We start from the raw sequence: 12,931 nt of genomic DNA, 5'->3' as shown, positions 1-12,931 counted from the left end.
ATTGTTTGGTAATTGGTGTAAGGCGTTAACTTTGGCAAGATAATTGCATTTTGAGATGATCATAAACCCATGATTGAATATTATAAATTTTCAAATTTCCGTGATATTTACCTTGTGCGTACTACTTGCTCATCCCTGTATCTAGTTTTAATTTCATCTAAAGAGGAAATCAGTTGCCTGAATGTTTCCTGATCTATAACTAAGCAGCTCACACCGTCTGGGTCATCAGCTATAATATTGGCAGTCCTAAGATCATCCCTGGAAAGTAAAACTATCGATCAGTTCCGCATCACGAAACATAGGCCGTGGCGTATTTTTCAGAGAAGAGAACATTTACTTTGGGTAATTTCCAAAAGCCAATCAATTCTGAGGCATAATATTTTTGGAAAAATTCCGTGATCCAGCGGGCATGAAATGATTAAACGGTAACAACTTACCCCTGCAAAGCTTTTTCTCCAAAGAAATCACCCTTGCTCAAGGTTCGAATAAACTTTTCCTCAGTGGTATCAGGTTGTTTAATCGTGACGCGCACCTGTCCCCTACTTATGATAAAGAACGTATCGCCTCTCGCACCCTGTCTGATTATGTAATCTCCGTTATTGTAGAAAGTCTGCAATAAATAACAATTCATATTGTTAAAAAAAACACGGCGTTATCGACGGCCTGGTTATAAAATATGTCTTCAGTTACGTCCAAAACGTGATAATACAACTATATGACGACACAAGGCAAAAGCCATTCCGCTGATTCTACTTCAACTCTGGCAGAGATTGTTATTACTCCCTCATCTTGACCTACAGTTCCAAAATATTGTTTACGATGCTCACCTCTTCTAAAACGTCGGAGATTTTTATGAGGGTTTCTTCGGGCAGGTTTTTGAAGATGGGAACGCTGAAATCAAACAACCATCAATCATTCATTGTTTTAATGATATGTATGCTTATAAAAGTTCTACGTTGGTACATTTACACTTTACATGCTCGCTCACATATGCAAATATACAAAAGAACACACTTTCTTTTCCACATACCGAAAAAATCCCGCTAACTAAGTCGATATGCTATACGATACGCGAGAATCATTATTTTTCATCGCATACAAAGCATTGCATTGAATATCTAGCAAACAACTATTTTGCCCTATTACGTGAAAACGCAGTGATACAAGTTGTTAAGAAAATTTTAGAACGAATGATCAAATCTATAAATCATCTCGTGTATTTTTCGCGTATGTGTTATAAATATATTAAAGTGTCTCACGAATATAACCATCATATTTTTTTTCGGCCGTTCCATTGCTTCACTAATGACCGTCTAATTATGGATCTGAGTATTTTTATTTCTGTTGGGAATTTAGGCACAAAACGTTCTTGAATTGAATTAAGAAAATTGAGACGTTAAAAAAGAAATAAGTAGCCATATCAAATAATACTTATATTATTCCCGTCCTTTTTAGATCCTGCAGACTATACGTATTACTGAGACTTGAATAATTTGTATATTCGATGCTATTTTGCCCAAGTATGGCACTTTTGAGATTTCACATTAATTCCCTTACACATTTTCGTAATAAAAATATCGCGCAACTAGCACCGTATCGTGGTCATACCTTATTAAAATCGCTAAATAAGAAAAATAAAAAAAATAAAAATCGATGTTTATTCACAAGAAGCTCAATCTATACAATATAGATTCGCAAAGTGACACGTGTGTGAAGACTAAGGAATGATATAAAACACGAAAAGGAAATTAAAAAGAGGCTTCAATGTCGGCAAGATAAAAGAAAGAAGTAAAAATAACAAAAAGATTTCCGAGTATTTCAGGAGTGCGTTGACTCTCAATCGAAGTTGGCCGTCTGACAAAGCAGTCAGGTGAAAAGGTAAAATTTGTAAACGGCAGAGTGATGAGGCTGCAGATCATTTGCGCTATTTATACAGCTGGCTCACCCTATCTATATAACATACACGTATCCGTACTATCTCAAAGAGCTTGCCCGTCCCCAATTTATTATTTTCAGCATGTCAAATCGCCGGTCCAGACCCCGCGACTCTGCCATTTTTCGAGTAGCAGTGTGTATGTGTGTTGGGGGGGGGGGGGGGGTAATGTTTGTATGTGGGTATACCAAATTTGCGGGTGGTGTTCTATTTTAAAATCCATTCAATCGTTTTGGTATCCTTTCAACGGATTGCGCAATCGAAAAATAACCTGAATTTCAGTAAACATTCCTGCGTTTATACAGGGGTGCAAAGCTTCTCGCGTTTTCTGGCTGCCGCGTAAATCTGTCAACTCAATCCAAGTTATAATCTAATCCATCTAATGGATGTTATTTATATAGTATACGTAAATACTTTTTACCATTTTCGTATTTACTATTATTCTCATGGGAAGAATAAGCCATATATAATATATACATTAGACTCGAATGTAAATTCAACAACGTTTTGCACTATCAACTTGAGGACAATAATTGTTCATTGTAACACAAGTGTATCTATTTAGGCCAATAAATTAACCGATGAAAGAATCACCGCTTTGATAACAACTGGTTTTATTAAGTAAATTTACCGATGTCACGGTGCTTCACTTGATTCTAATTCAACAAAGTCTGAGACGGGAACGTGTGTATATAATAAGAAATTACCTCTTGAGGAAGTCGGTGTATTCGGTTTGACGAGAAAGTCCAGTCCTCATCATGATAGTCTGGAAGCATTGACGATCAATGGCCCACAATTGGCAGTCCGTCGCGGCTGTTATGGTGGCTGTTCTTTTACAATTGTATAAAATTGCCAATTCACCGAGAACTTTAACCGGCGCCAGCGTACTGAGGTATTTCCCATCTCTTGACACCTCGACCTTACCCTCTGGAAAAAAACAAAATTTCAATCCGAAATTAAAAGGTAATAAATAAATCATACACAGTTTAACTATAGTCAGGCAAGGATTTATGAAAATTTCCAAATCCGTGTCACTTTCCTTTGTCAATTTCGTTTTATCCGCCTGCAAGTACAACGTGATAAAAAACATACCACTTCATTAATTATTCAATTGTATTATACAGTCAAGTTTTCTCATTTTTTATCGTTAGCGCAGGAACTCAATTTCACTATCCTTTTCAATTCTTTATATACGTACCTAGTATAGCGATAAATCCGTTATAAAATAGTATACACCGATTGTTATTACAGGATATGTTTGCCGTGAAGAAAACGTTTCAAAGTGTTCCGAGAAATAGATAACTGCTTACGTTTGAAGCCAATCGTGTGTCAACAAATAAGCGTGTGTGTGTGTGTGTGTGTGTGTGTGTGTGTGTGTAATTATAGTTGCAGCCCGAGCATGATATACAAAGCTGGATACGTATATAATTTATATACCTTCCACGTATAATAAAACATTGGCAGCCGCTGCCGCGATGAAAGTAAGACCAAACTCTATTCTTTTTTTCACTCCTTCCTTCATTGCACGCACGTGTTCTGTGAACTAACTCGTAGTTGCAAGAACTACCACTCGCGGTAGATAGATTATACGTACCTGTATACATGCGCGCTGTATTAGGTAACGCGAAATTGGGTAACTCGAAATCGCGGCGAATGCCGGCTCAACGATTTAACAGAGATTTCTTATCGTGCCACTTTCAAATTGCTCGCCTCAATTTTATAAGCAAATTTCGTAAACTGGAACGAGGATAACAACAAAAAAAAAATGTATTATACATTTGACAAATTTGTGCAACGTGCACCTCTCGTGAAGGCAATTTCATGAGCAGATCGCTGTAATCGTTAGTAATTCAAAAAATGGAACAAAATGGACCAATTCTCGCATATTCGAGGATTTCAAAAAAGAAGTTGACCTATTCACTGTAGTTCACCAGGCGAAGAAGAAGACCTGATACGGAGAGTTTACAGTTGACAAAATCACTGTACTTGGTGATTCAAGGCTTGTCACTGTTCTGAAACATCTACAAGATAAACTTGTTACAACAAATCATTGTATGCATTCTATTGATGTGTCATTTACTAATTATCTCCGAATTTGCGCCGATGTGTGATGGAATAAAATTCATATACAATGCCGCGGTATTAGTCCTACTATACGACGTAAGTCTGGTTTAATTTTTCTAAAAGTATCCACAAATCGCCAAGCAACAATTAACAGCCTATGAATAGGACCTATCGAAACCATTCGAGAACCGCGAAGATAAGCGGCAGAGTGGATGTACAGCAATAAGGCGCACCGTGAGGTAGGTCTGGGATTTGAAAGCCGGGCTGGTTGGAAGTGAAGGCAATAACCGCGGTAAGAAGAAGAAGGACCAGCTATTTAGACGCGAGGAGGAAGAAAACAGGGTACGGGGGGAGAGGAGGGGAAAAGGAAGAGAGAGAAAAAGAGAGAGAATGTTATCAAAAGAACCGGAGCTGTAATACGAAGTTTTCCCTATACGTGGTTACCGGCCAACGAAAGGAAAGTAGGTATAAAAAGAAGAAAACAAAAATGAAGACGCGGTTGTTAAGCGGTGAAGAAGCCAGAGATAAAGGGTCGGCTAAATGGAACCCTTTATACGTGTGATGCCTTTCAAGCTGTGCAAACACGCAGCGAAGTTACGATGCCTGTGGAAAATAAACAACCTATAACCAACGTTTTATAATGCTCGTTGGTACACATAGGATATAAGTTTTTGGAGCGGTCGAGCAGTTTTAAGCAAGTATAGCTACTTTTTATTCGCCTCGCGTAAAATATGATACGTTTGCACCGTCGGTGACGACGACGCCTGTTATATCGTATTATGGTGGTTGACGAGTAACAATTTCAAGTTGAACAGTTGTAAATTTTGCGATATTAATTATTACGTCTACCGACTCCGTGTCGATGTACGCCCATAGAAGCTGGCGAACGGAAGCGATGAAGTAAATTTATGCGGTCTTTTCCTGACTTTCCCGACTTTCTAAGTTTGTGACATCCGTGAGTTGATTCTCAAATGGACGAACTATAGAAATTCAACAACGATGTCTTTCAGTTCTGTATAATAATCTGCATAATTTACCGACGAGATATTACTAGATTCTACCTATAAATTATAAGGAAACACGCGCTCTTTCGATTGAACAATACCCATCGAGGAATTGTACGCATATTTATATATATATCTATATATAAGTCAGCAGTGTCATGAACGTTTATCGAATATGACAAGAGAATATACGACGCACGTTGACCACTATCGTTAAACTATGAACCATCCCTCGTCTGGCGTTGATACGAAATTTATTGAATACACGCACGACAGCCGTCCGAAACAATTTCGTCAAGACCCCCCTGCTACATATAATAAAGATGGAGAGCAAGATCGAGGGCAATACAATTGTTACTAAGTGAAGTTATATTATGCAATAGAAATCAACGCTACAAGTTTGGTTATTTATTTATTCATTTTTTATCTGTACAAATTTCTCGATTATTAGCGACGCGTATTAGTAACATTTATGCATATACCTATATCCCAAGTGATTAATATACTTTCGCGGCATGTAAGAAGTATGTATGGTACGTTACTTACACGGAAAAAACGTGTTGACACATGTACAAGGATTAAGAAAAAGTTATTACGGACTCCAGCTTGCCAGCGATACCGTCTACGATACTATGTACTATGTACGAGTATGCATGCAAATAAGATAGTTAGATTCAAGCGATGTCATTCCCAAATATTGTTTCAACTTTATTTGATACCTCAGGCTGTTCAGCTTCGTTCGTTTCGTGTACACAAATGTTAATGATAATAATAATAACACGGGCTCACAAATAAAAGTGTGTTGTGCCGGTGTCGAGATCCATCATTCCTTATGTATTTCGACCTTTTTGGTTATTGTGAGATTTATTGTTATATACGACATACATGTGCAAATATAGATGAGGTTGTATGAAAAAAAAATGTTCTCCTTTTTTAAAGTGGAGTAATCGCGATAACGACGATGACAACAAAAATAATAACGAACCGAAGGTCGTTTATCAGAATCAACTATAAATCCAATTCTTTTCCCAGTTTTATAAACAAAGATAGAAGTTTGCTGTGATCTGGACACAAGTCTATCAAATCTATTGGTTATCATTTATCAAACGTTATACTTTATTTCAGAGGATTTTATTCATTCCCTACTTTCAACTATCGGATTTTAATTATATGGTGTCGATCAATCTTTAGAGTTTAAACTCAGTCTCCGCGAATAGAATAACTTCAATTTAAGTAATTTTCATCTGCTCTTGAACCGACGAATAAATCACGTTTGCAATATTCTGTAACTAAACGTATACGTAATTTCAGGTTATGTTTGAGGAATTTTTATTACATCCTGACCAAATATATTCTTATACATGTCAAGCTGCGATGACTAACAAAACGTTTTCCTCTTTATGACAGCTGTATAATAAGCGTCGTATACGTCATAAAATTCTTACAAACTTTATCGACTCATTGCTCGATATGGCTTTTGGACGTAATAAGTTCTGGCACTCGAGTCAAGCGGCTTCCGCCCAGTTTCCCGGACCGGAACAATTCTCGGAAGTTGAACAACTCCTTGACTAGAATCGCGTTTATAATTATCAGTGATCCAGCGCGAAGGTTTCGCAATGATAAAGTCAATTAATTTACTCGTTAATTGGCATTTGCGAATATTTATCAACCGAATTCACCATCCGGGGTGATATACACATATTTTACATATATGATAAGTAAGTCAAGTAAACATTTCGAATATTATGAACGGGGAATATGGGTTATATACATCCATATATGTAGTATACCTACATTCGACCTGACACGCATTTCTAAACACATACATTACCAGAGAATGACCTCCTATTCGAGGTCCATCGTCAAAGTCATAAGCTGCGAGTAAAATAAAAAAAGAAAATGTAAAGATACGACGACTTTGCTAAACGAATCTATAAAACGGTGACCGAGATGCGTTGAAACGTTGAATGCGACCGGCGTGATGCGGAGGCTTGTTAATTTTATCCCGCGGTCAGTTTAATCATCCAATTGAAACGGACTTGGATTGCCGTTGCAGATTATTTTCAAGAATCTGTATTATACCTATAGAAGTGCGACGAAGAATCTGAAAAGGAGGATTTGCGTAGGTGTCGTATTACGGTCTCAATTTTATTCAACCGGATTACGAGATGAGCTCTCAAGATTGCATACTATGCGTTATATGCATAGTGCAAGTTATCGGATCTTGCGGATTCACCGTACATGTACGAGAGAGAGAGAGAGAGAGAGAGAGAGAGAGAGAGAGAGAGAGAGAGAGAGAGAGAGAGAGAGAGAGAGAGAGAGAGAGAGAGAGAGAGAGAGAGAGAGAGAGAGAGAGAGAGAGAGAGAGAGAGAGAGAGAGAGAGAGAGAGAGAGAGAGAGAGAGAGAGAGAGAGTTGCCATCTTCGATGACATCACGGGAAGAAAACTAGGGCAAGATAACCGAGCTCCAGTTTCTTTCTAGCGGTTCCCTTCTATAGCACAGCTACAGCAACTCACAATATAGAATAGAATTACAAATACACAGCACATACCCAGCGAAGGATCTCGCGTACTTACATATGTAGGTTGGCATTTATCTATAACATTGGCGCTCATCGCTGCATAACGCCTGCCAGTTTATATATTAATAAAAACATTGCAAGAACGTTCTATTGAATACATATTACGAAAACCGAGACGAATTTTGAGCATGAAATTAACTGTCTACTGGACTTGAGCTGTGATGAAGAATTGTATCGCGTAACGCAATTGTTAACCAAACCTTTGTTCCCCAAACTGCGACTGCACGATTGAGTGAGTCAGAAGGTTTTTCGCGCTTCCTGAACGGATTCCAAAATGAGGTTTTGCCAATATTGTACGGGAGAGGGGATTACATGCGGACGTAACCTTTGGGAGAAAATTTTTGCGCCAGTGAGGGGAAGTCCGAGGTCTCATTCCTTATAGGTGGTGCTCTGTTACATAGGTGCCTAACTATTTATCATCGGTTAACGTGTATTGTTCACAAGGACTGCTTTCACTTCCTTGCGTTCTTCGGGGGCCGATCGGCACGTAGAGAGCCCGTTTCGTGCGATTCATCGTCTCCTAATATTTCGCAAATGTGTTCAGACCGCGGTGAACGCTAAAAATATAATCTACTTGGACGGTATGTCTTTTCATATAATTTTCATCGGGTTATTTATCGATTTAATTTCTTATTCGGTGTCTCTGGTGAATATTAAGATGATTTTCATCGGTTAGATATCTATTTTCATGCAGCAAATATATATAATCCATGCATGCACGATGTCCCAATTCTTTGGAATTTGTTGATCTTCTTTTAGATTATATACAGCATATCGTAGAGCGAGGTATTATAACTTTTTTTTATACAGGCAAACATCGACTTTCGCTGTGTCATCGTATATATAATACGATAAATTCCGAGGAGAGACGGAAGGGTTCGTTGCGCACACGATGCGGTGTAACGCGTTGAATGAAAAAATTATCACACTGTGGCTAGTGTGCTTAATAAAAACCTCGAATTACGTCATATTACACATATACACATATCGCGCCTTATTAAAATTATTTAATGTTATAGCGTGGCAATCGATTTGTACCGTTTTTTTTTCATTACAACTGCATATTTCACAATCTTGCTGTACCATCTCGTACATCTACGTAAAGGTTTAAATATATACGTGCGTGTGTGTATATAAACGTTACAAGTTTCATCAATCAAGTAGGTATATTTATAGAACAACAAACACAATTGACAATCGTGTAAAACGGCGGGATGGTAAAATAATTCGCAATTAATACGTCGACGTGTATAAACGTCGCGGCTGGCAAGTGTATCGACATTCAAGATAGATTTTAGTAGGTCGTAAACGTCAACGGCTGATTCACAATCGCGCGGGGATAAATTTTGTAGCATTAATATATATATATATATATATATATATATATATACTCGTATATATATATATATATATATATATATATAGCGGAAAAGATTCGAGAGAAGATGAATGAATAGTAAATAGTATTTATAGTATTAATAGAAAAATATTTTTCCTCTCCCGCGTTATTTATCGTACCGTCGCTAATTAAGGGTATATTTTAACGGTGGCACGGTAAAACGGTTCAAGTCCAAGCATTAAGATTTTTCAGAAGAGCATGAAAACTGTTCCAAAATTTGATTAATTAATAAAAATAATAATAAAGTACTTCTTAGAGATTTTCATGCTCTTTCAAGTGGCCTAAGCCCCGATTCAGTCTAGCAATCGACATCAAAGAAAATGACTGCTGAAAATCGATTTTCTTCGTACCAGTGTAAGTGCAGGGGTTCGTGCCAACGTTTTTCTTTCTTTTTACTTTAGATGCGGATTAAAATGATTGGATGCCAAATAATAAACTCTATCACGCCAATTAGCTCAAAGATCAACCGTAACGGTTACAATTGATACTTATTTATTTTTCCACCCCAAATTAGTTGCGAGAACTTTGAACTAGCTGCTCAACCGATAAGGCAGAAAGTTTATCGATCACACAATATATAGTCGTGTGTAAAGACAGAAGGTGCATTCAATTATTCTTTAATAAAATTCATAAAACCCAATGTATGGTGGTCACAGTATAACATACACTGCTGCTGGGTTTCGTCGAAATAAACGATCAGAGCCGTTACAAGGCAAGAGCGATATAAAGAAAAAAAACGTGCATAATTGCAATGTACGGATGCGCGTTGTAGGTATAACTATAAATTATATAAACTGCTGCTGCAGGGTTATGAGTGGGTAAAAATTACCCATAACACCTCTATCCATACACAATATTTGCACATAGGTATATATATGTGTAGTGAAATCGCGCAACCTTGGTGAAAGGTTACCAGAACCGCGATGATTCTCAGCCTAGCTATTGCCACCTACATTTGTGTAGACTCGACGATTAGCCGATGCCGCGTCAAGATTTTCTGCAGGATCGTTGAAACCTGATTTGTTTTTAATGGCGAATCGATGCACGCGACTTCGCGGTGTTCAAACCACGTGTATAACGCAGGCTTCTCTTCTCCGCCACGTCGAGAGGTGTATAAATGTGTACGTGTATACAGATTATAACCGAACTGAAATTAACTCGTAATTTAATACCGTTCGAGAGCTGGAGCTCCCTGAGATATAATAAGACACTTCACGCGTTCTCCTTGCTCCGTTGCAGCGAGTCAAGCTGGCCATTGTCTGTCCGGCTTGTATCGTGTTTCATAATAACTTTAGCTGTGCAATGCCCAAGAGCTGTAATGCGACTATATTATCGCGTCACGATTCGATTGTGCTGGGATAATTTTATTTTATTTATTTATTTATTTTTTCAATCTTTTTTTCCTTTGGCAGAAAGTAGTTATTTCTGTTCTACAGGTAACAAGCCGCGAAAAGAAAGAAAATATATTTCTTTCACAGCTATCCTGCAATGTTAAAATGCGGTGCTGAAGCGGTAGCTGTATATAATTATACGTCATCGTTCCGAGTGTATTTCAAAACACGAGAGTGTGATGCACGGAAAGTTTATGAGTAAGGTAGGTACGTCCGTATTGCAGCGGTGGCAAAAACTAAGCAACAGCAATTCTGCCTGCTGCGAAAATCGATTAGTTTTTTTTTTTCCAACTCTTACACGAATACAAAATGTGTTAAGAACCGCGTTGCTTTTTTGTTCCCCGAGAGAGGTGAGCAACATTCTTTCGAAGACTGAATCGACGAAAAAGTCACGCTTCGGTTTGGTTAGACGGAAATTTGACTATCGCATATATCACTAAAACTGGCCTCGCGATTAGAGGCGATAATCAATCGTGATGAATATTGGACACATCGATCCGTTGCCTGTAAGATGTGCGTGCATACTTTATACCGCAGCAGAAAATCAGAATATTATAAGGATGAATAAATTTACTGTAAATTTAACCGCAACACGACCGAATTTACTTATACACGTATGTCGTATATGATAGTTTATTATTTACATACACGCGACGAGTATGTATAATCACATTTACGCAAATATATACAACATTCGTGAACATAAATAATACAACCGGTCGCAATAAAAAAAAAAAAAAAAAAAAGGAAGAAGAAAAAACAAATGGCAAACGTTTAACCGCTAATTTCGGCAATCGTTAATGAATTTTTTTTTACTCCCGCGCACAGACGAAAACAGCTAATAATAAATACGTGACTGCGTTCACCTGCAGCGATTCTGGTGGGACAAATCAGCGGTTCAAGGTTTTTAATAGCGACTGGTTTCGACGCTGCATGGCGCGATTCTACCAAGGATATACTTTACAGACATATACGCCCATTCGTAAGAGACGGATTTAGTTGCAATCAGTCACATCTGGTTATCTTCTCGATCTCACACTCTACCGGAAGATATGTTTTCCCGAGTTAAGCGTGTCGGCGAGCTAAACGCCTGCACTAGGTACCAACTACAGCTGCTCTGAGGTATAAAACCACTAATTGTAAGTAAATGTATACGATGAATGTACGTAACGTGTACGGTGTATTACGGAGCAACGTAACGCGAACGATGACGAATAAAGACAGTCGGTTGATCGTACCATGTAACTATTAGTCGAACCCCCCGTTGAAAAAAAACTAATCGATTTGTTTCTTCATGCCTAGCCTCTTTCTCTCGATATTTTTTTCCTCTCTCCGATATCACGTGCATAACGTAACGGTCAGATACCAACGGCCTGCAAATCATTCGATTTTTCGCACTCCGACTATCGTACTTATATATTACACGAACGGTATGCCATGCATCGTTCTCTTTCGGCACGCTCGCTTCGTTTCAAAGCCGGAGGCGACACGCCTGACGAATATAAACGCGGTGGTAGACCCGTTGTCCGGCAAATTCAATTGTTCTCTGGAGCCGTCGAACTGGTTACCAGAGAGAGAGAGGGAGAGAGAGAGAGAGAAAGAGAGAGCTGGAGAAGGAAAAAGCGACAGAGAAAGAAAGAAGCGAAGTCCAGATTGGAGATTGGAGAGCAAGGGCTCGTATCCATACCTCAGCGTTTATCCTACAAGCTCCTCCATGCGACAAAGTCGGGAGTAATCTGACCCGTCTAGATCTCGAGTGACGCCTGCGCCTCATCGTCGTCGACGATATAAGTTAACTTGATATCTGACGTTTTTTTTTTTTTTTTTTTTTATCAATATTATTTTTATTCTTATTTTCAGATCGGTTCAGAACGCTGACAGCTCCGCAAGTTTGCAGGGATATTATTATATATGAGTTACGGGCGCCGGTTTGAAAGATTTATCGAATAACCTCGTGGGTACAGGATCTGGATATAGTATATCGCCCTAGATATTGTGCAATTTATCGAGAGCCGTGATCTAGGGAACATATAACGTTGTTTCGTTTTCTTTTTTTTTTTTACAATTTTTTTTTCATTTTATTCGTGGTTTTTCATCTAACCGAATACTCTAATCATGCATTCTCATATGGAGTGTTTTTAAAAAGAGTAGCTGAAATGTCTGATCATTAAAAAAATAGATACGACGTCTGAATGATAGGAATTTTGCTAGCTTCGGTCCCAGATACTTTGTTAGAATTGCGTCTATACGATGGACTGTACATCGTACAATCCGGCAAATCAGATTCGTATTGTACAGAAATAACTGAGGCGGGAAAAAAAAGCAAGACATCGAATTTACAAAGTAGAGTTATCTCCTTGCGACACCGAGTATAATTATCACGCTTATCTCTAACCCAAAGAACTTTTCTAAAGACCAGAATAAAACTCGAGCAACGCTGAACCTGATTTCTTTCCGCGAATGCATATACATAATTATAATCTCTAACTAGACTGGTGGAATTACGTCATTGCTTCATTTTTTCCATGCAGGAAATACGTGATCTGCGACGCCGTATC

General features: G+C 38.2%; 1 protein-coding gene across 3 annotated transcripts in view; it reads right to left on the bottom strand.

The window, feature by feature from the left end:
- Positions 1-12,931, bottom strand: part of LOC107219420 (cGMP-dependent protein kinase, isozyme 2 forms cD4/T1/T3A/T3B) — a 31,847-nt gene that overhangs the window by 3,859 nt on the left and 15,057 nt on the right. For all 3 annotated transcript variants that reach the window (XM_015657637.2, XM_015657639.2, XM_015657638.2), the window contains 4 exons: positions 2,641-2,860; positions 828-891; positions 438-610; positions 112-258 (listed from right to left, as the gene is read on the bottom strand). In XM_015657637.2, the coding sequence (XP_015513123.1) occupies positions 112-258; positions 438-610; positions 828-891; positions 2,641-2,860 (604 nt within the window). The remainder of the gene's footprint in view (positions 1-111; positions 259-437; positions 611-827; positions 892-2,640; positions 2,861-12,931) is intronic.

This window comes from Neodiprion lecontei, chromosome 1 (assembly GCF_021901455.1).
Source record: "Neodiprion lecontei isolate iyNeoLeco1 chromosome 1, iyNeoLeco1.1, whole genome shotgun sequence".
Taxonomy (NCBI): domain Eukaryota; kingdom Metazoa; phylum Arthropoda; class Insecta; order Hymenoptera; family Diprionidae; genus Neodiprion; species Neodiprion lecontei.
This window is presented reverse-complemented; position numbering and strand designations above follow the sequence as displayed.